Source organism: Streptopelia decaocto (genome assembly GCF_964273445.1).
Source record: "Streptopelia decaocto genome assembly, chromosome: 1".
Lineage (NCBI taxonomy): Eukaryota > Metazoa > Chordata > Aves > Columbiformes > Columbidae > Streptopelia > Streptopelia decaocto.
This window is the reverse complement of record NC_138663.1, coordinates 156449876-156461961: the sequence shown is the minus strand read 5'-3', so window position 1 is coordinate 156461961 and position 12086 is coordinate 156449876. Positions and strand designations below refer to the sequence as shown.

General features: G+C 37.0%; 1 protein-coding gene across 4 annotated transcripts in view; it reads left to right on the top strand.

Moving 5' to 3' along the window:
* Positions 1 to 12086, top strand: part of CLYBL (citramalyl-CoA lyase) — a 181343-nt gene that overhangs the window by 153074 nt on the left and 16183 nt on the right. For 3 of the 4 annotated variants that reach the window (XM_082052018.1, XM_082052017.1, XM_082052016.1), the window contains exons 4-7: positions 366 to 467; positions 2266 to 2359; positions 3748 to 3915; positions 9111 to 9235. In XM_082052018.1, the coding sequence (XP_081908144.1) occupies positions 366 to 467; positions 2266 to 2359; positions 3748 to 3915; positions 9111 to 9235 (489 nt within the window). The remainder of the gene's footprint in view (positions 1 to 365; positions 468 to 2265; positions 2360 to 3747; positions 3916 to 9110; positions 9236 to 12086) is intronic. The other variant, XM_082052019.1, reaches the window with a different exon arrangement.

The following is a 12086-nucleotide window of genomic DNA, read 5'->3' as shown; positions in this document are numbered from 1 at the left end:
GCACTTCCAGTGATGGCAGTGCTGGACCTGAAACAAAACCGGACCTCAGGTACAGCAGCACTTCATTGTTTTCCAGGGCCCGCAGATTTGCATTTCACTAAGCCAGGGTGAGAGGTGCTAAGCCTGGATTTTTTTTTTGCAAACCAGCCTCCGAACTTAGAAATGTATGGGAATGCTGCACTTTCAAATTGCAGGCCTTGTTAAAAACCGGTTTCATTTTTTTTAATTACAAGATTTTAAGGTGGGGAGGGTTGTTGTTACAGGCAGGTGAAAATTTAATGTGTTATATATACATGTAGGCTGTTCTTGTGGGTTTTTTTTTCCTCTCTCTTTTCTCTCTGATAGCTCATTCTGTCAAGTTTTAGTTTTCAGACAAATTCTCACATCACCTAAAAGGCCGAACACTTGTAGAACCAATGAATTTTATCCCTTTTGTGGAAACTGCAGTGGGCTTGCTCAATTTTAAGGTAAGCAGGTCTTGAAGTGTTCATGTTTTGCCATCTCAGCAAACTAGGATGAGCAGAATACTCCCCAGTCTCCTCCTAATTGCAGCAAGGAAGAGAGATTAAAAAACACGAAACATATTTTTCAGTCCCCTGAAACATCTGTATATTTAACTCTCATGTTTGCATACTAAAGACCTTCATAAATTCAAAATATTTCAGTGACAGAACAGTTCCAGTTAGCCCATGCCAAATAACAAAATCTCTCTGCATTGCTATTATCACTTTTAATACACTTGGAGTAGAAACGTGCTTCTCCAAATATTTGAAATACCCACAGTGTTGCAATACACTTGGCTGTTTAGTAGCTGTCAAACTGGACTTTTGTATAATGTTTAATTAGAAAAAAGAATCATCATTACTTCCTTATTGCTAAACTGGTATGTTTATAATGGTTTCTACTGATAACATTCCAACCAGATTTCATGTTATAGTATTTTTTGTGTATATGATGGAGTGTTTAATGCTAAGATTAGAAGTATAATTAACTTGGAAAATAGGCAATTTCTGAAGAACGTGCTCCTTTCTCAGGGTCATTTTAGATCATTTCTAAGTGCATTTTAGTATAAATCGCTCCCCAACCTTTACTGTCAGGTCCAGGTTTGTCAGAAAGGTGAGGCAGGGTGGTAACGAAAATGGAAGATCTCGTGCCTGCATCAGGAATTCAGTGTTCCCCGCCCAAGCTCTAAGGGAAAAGTTTGGGACCAGCTGAGGACACACACATCAGAAGTACCTCCAGAAATACCGGCGGCCCTCGCAGGCAGCCTGCTCGTTTGATACAGCCATTTATCTTACAACGCACACTAACGTATCTAGGAACGTAATAAAGCAGTAACCGAACAGACACGCTCCTCTTCTGTGTGCATACACAGAATTAAATCGTATTTGAAACCGGCTGAGGTTTTTTTATTCACCTACACTATTTTATAGTGCAATTTTTAATAGTGCAGCTCCTGATGTTGGCAGGAGAGTTGCCTTTTAAAGAACTCTGGTTAAGAATAATTTCTTGTCGCACCAGCTACCATAGAACACCCACCAGTATAGCCTGTAATTACATCTCTCTCTCTCTGTGTACCTTAGCCTTAGAAATATTAATATTTTCCAAACATCGATATAAAATAGTAATATTTTGGAAATGTGCTTCATCATAGAATAGCTACGGCAGCAAATTTTTCCTTGCTTTTATTGTAATACTTTTCTTCAGCACTTGTTGCATTTTTAACTTCCTTACCTACTTCTTAGTTATACGTAGCAGAAGGCTTTAAATTAGCAATCCTGTAAGGAATCCTTATATCCTATAAGGAATTCACAACCATTTTAAACCGTTCAAATTATTTCTTTAATAAAAGATATTCTGATTTTTTTTTTCTCATGCAGATATATTACATGGCAAAATAATAAAATTTAATACTTCTCATTTGGTTTTAAGCAATATTTGACAAATGTTTTGTTTCATATTATTACATAAGTACCTGAAGTACCGATCACAGTAATAACCCAATGTCAATCAAATGGTGGGAAATCTGCTACGATGTCCTGTATTTACACAGCCTAGGCATAGAGGTGCTTAGGGAAAGATAATGTTTTCTCTTTTGCTGAGTCATTTTAAAGCACTGTGCACAGTCAAACACCTGCAATGGCTTTGCTTAATAGGAGCAATTTTAGCTGAAGGGTTTTGGTAACACAGAGTTGCTGTAATATCCTCTTAGTCTCTGTGCATCCTGCATTTCTGTAGAAATTAACGCTCTGTTCTCATTTGAAGGCTGTCTGTGAGGAAGCACTGAGAACAGGATCCCAGGTTGGCTTTCATTTGGACGCAGTCGTCTTTGGAGGAGAGGATTTCCGTGCCAGCATAGGTTGTTACCTGTCTGTTTACTATAAATGTTAATGTCTGGCTTTTGCATTGGGGGAGCCCGATGTGACTTATGGCCGTGGCTTTCCCGACAGCGATTATGAAAGTAATGTCAACGCTGGATTCTGAATTCTACGCTTCCACTTTCCTCCTTAATTTTTTTCAATGCAGAATGTGTCACTGGGAAATCAAAACGTGGTCCCTGTGTGTTACAGTGCGCTGACACCTTCTTGTGCTTCTTGCCATGCAGTACCAAAAATTAATGAAAAACAAAACCAAAATAAAACAAAAAGACTGTTGAGTCACTGAAATTGTATAAAAATATGATATCCATAAGAAACATGCACATGCTTCTAAGAACTGCGTTTAAAGTGCTAAAATTCCAGTGTTTGCTTTGTCATGGTTTTGCAGACAATTGTCTGTCAGGCTTTTGACATCATGCACAAATACTCTTCTGATACATTTTGCTTTCATAAATTTACTTTAAATATGTTCCATGTCAAGAGAGCCACATATTCGTGTGAAAGCACTATTAGTCTTCCTCAAAAATAAAAAGTATTTCAAAATAGCTTTTATGAGGGGCCGCTTACCACCTTATTAATGTGATTCAGTTTATACATAATAGTGCAGACCTATCAACATTTACATTAAAAATAAGTACGTTAATGTAAAAAATAGCATTGCTTTAGTAAAATAATACAAACCGGAAAACTGTGTGTAAATAGTGACCCTAAGTAAAGGGAACATACTATTATTATTATTATTGTTTTATTTTTTCACATCAGCCTTCACATGAGCACATTGCCCTGTGAGCGCATGAAGTCTCATGAATACTTTTGCTTCTTCTCAGAAGTCATCTACCGTCATTTTTCATCCAAATACTAAAGCTTAAATATTCAGCTTAGGACATCAGTTGTGACAAGAATCACAACCAGGGCAAGTGCAATTCTATTCTCAGTGTGAATTTTTTAACCATTTAGTTGTACCCAGTATATCAATTTGTATAAAGCCTCTTTTGCAGTAATGCTTCTCACTGTACGTACAGTAAATACTGTAATCAAATAATTACTTCATGTTAGTCCCAACTTCACAGTCCTTAGCAGCCAAAACTCCCACTGACTTTAGCCTTACAACTTCTGATTTGAACTGAATCAAAATCTGAATTTTACAATCTAGTGCTTAAAGAGATATTTTTTTGTTTTGCTAAAACAACTTTTCGGTTATCCTCATAAGAGTATTATTTTGACAATATAGCCTTGCAACCCCTCTTTTGTTTTCTAAATTGGTTAAATGAAATCTCAAAAGTTTCGGGTTTTTTTACATAGGAAATATTTAAATAGAAAGGTTTTAAACACTCTTGTCAGCTTTTCTTTGTTTTCATTGTTTTCATAGGTGCAACAAGCAGTAAGGAAACTCACGATATTCTATATGCCAGGCAAAAAATAATAGTCACAGCAAAGGCATTTGGCCTTCAAGCAATAGACCTTGTTTACATCGATTTCCGAGATGAAGAGGGGCTCCGCAAGCAATCAAGAGAAGGTGCCTTAATGGGATTCACTGGTATGGCTTTCTGCCGGTGTCTCAAAATAATGCATAGCTTCTTCAGTTTAAATATATTGCTACATTTACTGCCACTCAGACTAATAACTTGGTTTTTATTTCAGGTCATTCATTGAAAAACTCAGTAACACCAAGCTCTTCTATGTTTATTAGGACCTTTAAAATCAGGGCTGGACATTTTGCCTGAAAAGTCACAGCCTGTTTTTTAAAACCACATCCCAATAAGCGTGTGACTATTTTTGAAGAGAAGTTGGGGCAGAGGCCATGCAGTGATTCCTCCCGTCACAGAGCAGGGGAAAGGCGACATTGTGCTCTGCCACGGCCACTCTACAGTTGCTTTGTAAAATATTTGGATCACAAATACTTTTTTTATGCAAAGGAGTTGCAAAGCAAATCTCATATGGTAATTGCTAGGGGAAAGGGTTTTTTTTTTTAATTATTTTCTTTGATTTGTTTTTCAACTCCTGGCTCCCCTCCCAGTAAGCGCTGGTGACACCCACAGGTACTGGCAGACACCGAGAGCAGCACCCTCCTTGCCCCAGCCCCTTGCCTCCTGTCCGGCAGCCTGTTACCCTCTGATGGCTGGACCAGGTCACTCGGACACCCTGGTGGGACAGTTCAGCCACCAAAGACTGGGGTTTTGCAACAGAAATCAGCCATTTCGCACATGCATTAGAGAGTTCTAGCATACAGGACCAACATTTTACGTTGTCTCTGACCATCATTCAGGATATACATATAACAAAATACATACATGTAACAAAAACCCCATCTCTTGGATTTTTGTCACCAATGGTTCTAGCTGATGCCATCTAGCAAACTACATTTTTTAAGTTAGTGGTATTTGATCTTAAAGCACCAAGCAAAATAATCTAATAGACCAAGTGTTCTTTTAAGTCATCTCGACGTGCCAGTAAAGGAATAGAGATCGATGCTCTTCAGCACAAACTGCCTTACTGTCTGCTGAGCTTCAACATTTGCAAAACCGAATCTTGTTTTGGAGGCAAAACAGTTAGCTCCTCACAGCTACATTATCCATGTCCATGTGGACTTCCACCCTTCAGTCATCTGTGATTGAAGTTGGGAAGATAATAGAGCTCCTGAATGGTAGCACCTGCTGATGACCACCTAATCTCGACCAATATTTCCTAGCTTAAGGAAAGGCTTGATTTTTGAAAAAGCGTAAGCATCTGAACCTCCTGTTGACAGAAGATGGAGCTGCAGATGCTTAGCACCTTTGAGAGCACTCTTTTTGAACGCTTAATGTGTATTTAAATACTTAACTCAGGCTACCAATTTAGGAAATTTAGAAATGCTCAGCATAAACCACGTTGATGGTGGTTTGGACTCCACTGACTTTATGGTAGAAGTTGTCTGACATCAGGACAGCGAGACAAATTAAAAGGTCATGTGTGGCAATTTACAGAGTAAAGTGAATCACTGACTTGGCCATAGAGATGTCTTGCCTTATCGCATGAGGAGTAAAGATCTTTAAAAGGTACAGACCTCCCTAAGATGAACTCACAGCTCCCGCTCTTTGCCTCCTGCCTTTCTGCAACTACCATCAACACATTTCCAAAATCCAGCAAACAGTCTGACAACCAGTCCAACCATAATTAGAGACGGGGCAATATTGACTTTCCTGATTTGGTGGGGGAAAAAAACAAAACAAAAAACACAACAAAAAAAACACAACAAAAATAAACAAAAAACCCCAAAAAACAAAACAAACAAACAACAAACAACCCCAAAAAAACCCAACAATAAAAAACCACACACAACCTGTTTAAGTCAAAATAGCATTTTTGGTAAAAAAGAAAAAAATATGAGGTTGATCAAAAATGTTTCACTTTTTGTTGCTTGTTTTGATTAAAATAAAATGTCATTTCAAAACTAAAAACAAAACCATTTTGTTCCAAAACTATAGAAATGAAACATTTTAACATTTGCAATTTAGTATTCATCATGGAAAATTACAAACAGGTCTTAGCTTAATCCATGACCTTGTATAAAGCAGAAGTCTGCAGATCGTATTTGCCGCTGACAGTCTCTGGTAATGTGAGAGTAGAATACTGAAATGTCGCCTTAATAACAAGTTAGAAACATTCAATTCTTGTTATTTTTAAATATTTGCAATCCCTTCCTGCTACTTTTACACAAAGAATCAAAATCATTGAAATCAACAGGACTAAAACAAACTGAGATTTCTAAGTTGCTCTCTTAACTGGAGAACACACGTTTAGTTGCATGAATAGGACCAAATCTACCACCCTCAAAACTAATGCAAATCTAGAATATTCAGCAAAGTTATATGTCCATAGATTTTCCCATATTCAGATTTAGACCAACAGAATTTGCCTTAATCTAATCAAATATGTTCACTCAAGATTAAACAAGTGAAATAATATAACGAAGAATTTACCAGCTGTTTACTTACTATTGTGACCCTCATTGGTTATTGTAGCAAATTTTTCTTTTCCAGTTATCTTATAAGCAGCTTGTTTTTCCTTCAGTGAATGTTTTTATATAAAATCAAATGTTTTTAAAAGTAATTTAGACAAGTAATAGCTCTTTTATATGTATATTTTAATATATTTATGGTTTTTATTTTTATATACATATTTTTTTAATATGGGGGGAGTGGGTATTTATATAACCACACACACACGCATACACACCTGGCAATATGTTTTACAATACCGCAATGTGCGGACTCAAAGTCAGTGTGTTGCCTATATAAATGATTATCAGGTTTAGGAATATTTATGTAAAAAATTAAGTAAACTTTGCCATAAGCTTTAACAGCTGACTTAGTCATTATAGAAAGTCCTGTGCTACATGCTGAGAAGCCAGATATAAATACGAAACACTATAGGTTTCCTCTCTTTTGTAGAGAACTAAAATGACACCATCATACAGTTACCTAAAAGACTTGACAGGTATTGATTTAAAGCACGATATATCAAGTGGTACTGTAAAAAGGATTTCATGGTCATAAATTTTAATGTCTTCCAATTTTGCACTCTCTCAGTAACTTGTCAATAACAACAATTCCGTTTAAAATATTTGCTTCATTCCTGCATGGCATTAAGTCTGTTATACAGTTATTTGGATACATAATCTGTGACAAAAATCAACGGAGTGCAATAAATCAAAAGTTAGATCCTGTTCTCTGTAAAATGTTCAGCAGTGTTTTAATGATTAAAAGCATAGCTTACTGCTATAGATGTCTTTATCAAAAGCAAATCTTTTTTATGAAAATGTTTTACACTTTAAAAAAATCACATATAAATATTTGTATTTTTGTTATAATTATAGCCTGAGTTCAAGTGTAGATTAAAATATATTCTACACTTTTCCCAGAAAGTTAAGCTCCTTAGGATTTTGCAGGAGTTATTTGTACACCCTTCAATTTTAGAATTAGTACTTTATCCAAGGAGAATTTGTTGTATTACAAATAAGGAACATCATAATCTTAGTAATGGTGACATTTGATTAAATCGACTAAAAAACATTTTATTACACCTCATGTAAAACACATTAGTTAAGGAAATTCTCTCGGTGTAATTTATTTCAAAAAATGCACTTCTGACTGAGTTTAAAACTTTTAAGCTATTTAATTATTTTAAGCTATTTTTTACATAGTTGCCGTATTGAAATTTCAAACTGAAAATTTGGATGCCCTGAAGTTCATAAACCAAAAGTTGTTTGATGGAAAATAAAATAAAATTGAGTTACTTATGGCTTTTGAGTAAAGAAATGTAGCAACACTAAAAAGCTACTGTTTCTTTGCTCATTAAATTAAGCAGATTGTGCTGCTGCATCGCCCGATTTTGTTCATACTCTGGGTTATCCCTCAGACCCACTGCAGTCTGATCAAAGTAATCCCAGGCTTTGTCGTTTGGTTGGTTTGCCGTTGGTTTTGGTTTTGTTTTCAGAGGTGATTTAATTTCAAATAGGTGTATCTTCTTACAGCCCTTCTTACGCCAAGCGAGGGGCTGATTCCTAACGTACGGCTGGCTTCATGTCAGTGGGAGCATTGGAGCAGACCCCCCTGGTGCGCAGGAAACCTCCTTAGGTCCTGATGCTTTAAACTTTCTTTCCCTTGCGTGCAAAAGATCTGTCTGCAGCGTGGGGCGGGATGGGGTGGCCGTGGGACCCACCGTGGGCAGGAGGGGGCTGGCTTTGTGGCAGGTTTGCAAGCTCGGGCTCATCCCCAAACCCCTTTTTGTTATCCGGCAGGGAGGAGAGTCGTTTATTCTACGGGAAACTGGGAATTACGGTGGCCTCTCTTTATTAAAACACTTTGAAACGCAAGAAATCACACTGGCCTCTGGAATTCCCTTAGAAATGAACTCATAACGTCAGATGTTACATTTTTAAAACTGTCAAACAAATTAGATGTGTATTTGTTTTAAGGTAGCTAAATACAATAACAGATTGAAGCGGATTATGTGGTTGTCTATTCACATTTGAAAATCTCTAGTAAAAAAAGGCAACATCTACTTTTATTTTCTTAACATAAGCTTATACAATAAAGGATTAAAAAAAAAAAAGTGCTTCATAAAACTTCAGGGCACTGCTGGTAGTTGTTTAATATACTGGTGACTAAATAAATACTGCAACCTACCTGCAACTGCTAACTATGGCAACAACAGTTTAAACAACATTGAGGATTTTATGATGCTAAACCAATACTGAGAATTTAGGGCACGATTCTTAGGTGCCTGGTAACTTTTCAGTCCTACAAATCGCTTGCTACCTCCTTCAGATCTCATTTTCTGGATACATTTTAATATAACTTATTTTATATGCGGCTGGAGCTGTTATTTATATAGTAAAATTCAGTGATGCATTATACTTAAGTGTTATTGACTTCCCGAGACAAACGATTGCACCTGAAAAGACCGAGAGAAGATCTATGGGTTGAAATGGGGAGGGAGGAGAAAGAATTGTGGCTTCTTTCAAACAATATTGAATGCAAGCATAGCTCGAGATATTTTTATTCTTAAAAAAAAAAAAATGGCAAAAGGCTATCTGCCTGTTGTCCAGTTTAAAAAATAGAAGAAACCAAAATAATTAGTTAAAGAGCACGAAAGTCTGCAAGGCATATGAGAGCCTCAAGTGGTTGGAACATTTTGCTTGAACATCTGTTTGTCGATGCATGATTCTGGTGTTATTAATCTTCTTTGTAGGTAAGCAGGTGATTCACCCCAACCAAATTGCTGTTGTCCAGGAACAGTTCTCTCCGAGCCCTGAAAAAATAAAGTGGGCACAAGAACTGATTTCTGCTTTTGAAGAGCATCAGCGATTAGGCAAGGTAAATACTTTGTTAATATGCCATAGTACAACCCAAATTTAAATTATTTTTGAGATTTTGAAAGCTTGGTGGTGGCTCTTTGAATTTATCTTGTGAAGTGTGCTGTAACTGAGAGTAGTGCTGGTGAAATCTGTGTCTGGATAGACTATAGAGTTTATATTTATTAGAAATGTGTCACTTCCCAATATTTTTACAAATAGACCAGCTATCTTTTTCTCCCCCTCCCGTTTTAACTTTAATTCTTGGAGTACGCAGCCTTTTGAGTACCTACATATATCTACAAGATAGGTGAATTAAAACTGCTTCTCCATTATAGCACAGAATCATGATGCTACTGTCATAGGAAAATATTTGCAATCAAAAGGCAGGTAGCCTGACAGGCGACTCCAACTACTTGTGCAGATATCACTTATGGAAAGAAATAAACAGATTAGGAAGTCTTGGGTTTCTAAAATATCTCTGTGGTGGTAAACCTGTTTCATTTTTGTGGGGTTTGATCCCACAAAATTCGCTCACTGGTAGTGAGTGAATTTACTTTTGAGCAGGACTACTTGCAGATTGTGGCTCTTAATCATTAAAAATGGGAATGTTTTATGTGCATTTGTACCAATTGCTGGAACTGAAATTTGGATAGAGGAGAAAGCAAATTAACACTAGAATATGATTGTTCCTAATTTAGTGCATCATTGAGTCTCACGTTTCCTGCTCTGTGGGTTTCTGCTATGTAAATATTGCGGTGGTGATGCACAATCTGTCTCCACTTTGTGCCAGTAATACTTAAATTAGGGGTCGCCTGAAGGAAGATTTTATGCTAGTTGCGGCATTGTCAGTTAATTATCTTAAAGGTTATTTGCTATAATCCAGTTTGCCTCTTTTTGAAAGAAAAAAAAAAAAAAGTTGCAGCTAAATATGTTTATCTTAGTTGCAGCCAAGCCTGGGCTAGTTAAAAAGCAAAATCCCAATGTCAGAACAGGGAGTGCAGATGAGCGGGAATGGTTCGTGTGTGCTTGTGTGACATTCGAGTGGGAGACAAATCTCTGCAGTAGCGAAGTTGATATAAAAGACTGTGCATAGGGTCTCACTTTCTCCAGTGTCATATAAAGGTTTTTCTGTACATTTCTTCATTTTCTGGCAGGTAGAAATAGATGAGAGTGTGTCCCTTCCCCGTTCCCCTGTATTTCTGATACTGCAGGTGTTGTGCACTAGAAATGCTGGAAAGGTGAAAGCAGAAATGCTGCTTTTGTCTCAGGGCAAAAGTATGACAAGGGATTTGCTATTGCTCTGCCCTTCTCTTTGCTGGGCTAGCACATCTCCTCTGGGGTACCTGGGTGTTTCAATTACACCCATTACTAAGATATTTGGGTGCTGTCCTGAGCAGTTATTTGAGGCTCACTATGAGGATGCTATATGCCTGTATCCCTTTGTTCTGTTCCCTTGATTTTGAAATGCAGCTGTCTTCATGCAAATGATTTAGAAACAGAAAACGTATCACTGGTTTTGCCCATTATTCCAATTTTCAAAGCTTGGCTCTCTTACAGAAGGCATCGTTATAAACATACTGCTGCTGCAGATCTGTAGGCAGGTAGATGCCAAAAGAAAAAAGTCAAACCACAACCCAAATATTGTTTATGTTTTCGATGTATATAATACTGTTCATTCGGCTGAATTTAGTGTCAGAAACTCATCTACAGAACATCCCTGTCATATGAACAATAGATGGGGAGACTGGACTAAATTTAACTCTAGTCCCAGTATCACACAATCATGAAGCCAAATGTTTAATATTGAAGAATTCTGTGTTAGGCAAGCATTAGTCTTTGAATTGGTTTTGAAGCTGTTATTTTACTGATATAATGCTGGTTTCTAGCTTATATCAGCCATTCAAGTGGGTTTTGTTTAGGTTTTAGAGATATTATTCTTTTTAAAGAAATGCTTTTAAAATAGGTTATAAGCTTCTGTAATCAGCTGCAATAACAGATTTGCTGAAGGTTTGTGGTTTGAGCTATTTATTTAACCAACCAGGTTGCATTCGTCTTATATTTTTGCATGTAGCCGTCTATGAATAAAAAGGGACTGACATGTTAATATGTGAACTTATGCATCTTATATCACTGCCATATTGCCGGGATTCATAGGAAAATCGGAAAAACAGTTTTCCATGTAGTGTTGCAAACTTCTTAATTTGAGTTTGCAATCTGGTATTATAAATGTGTCAGTAAGAAGAGCTTGGACAGTCTCATTACTTAATTTTTTTTCCAAAGCAAACACGTCTCACTGAGGGAGCCTCTTGCTCTGCATCCTAGCGACATGCTAAAATGTAATAACTCTTCCCCTACCACCTCCTGACAAATACTCCACACAGCGGTTTTAGTAATCCTCGTGTCCTAATGAAACACCTCTTCTGTTTTCCTTCTCCTTTTATTATATTAAAGTGTTCATGTCAGTAAGACTAAAAATATAGCTGTGGTTAATATGGTTGAGACTTGCATGGTTTTGCCATGTTATTAATCAAAGTTGAAAGCCTGGAAAAAATAAATGTGAGAGATTTGTGTGGCTGTTTGTGTGGTAGGTAAGTTCCTGGTCTGCAGTCTCTGGGATCATAGTTTGCTGTTAATTGGGCTGAAAGTTTGGTGCCTTTAGTCCACGATATTTTATATTAAAATACAGCAATAAGCTTTTATCATCTATTCCAGTCTGAAAGCTACAATTGCTAATAATCTTTCTTTGAGAGAAAGCTGAACCAGACTACTTCATCCTGGAGGCTGAAATGCTTTGACATAGTAGCCCCCAAATGTGAGTACTGAGGTCAGGAAAAATTAGGATCTCAGATGAGCACCATGGAGATGCTGTG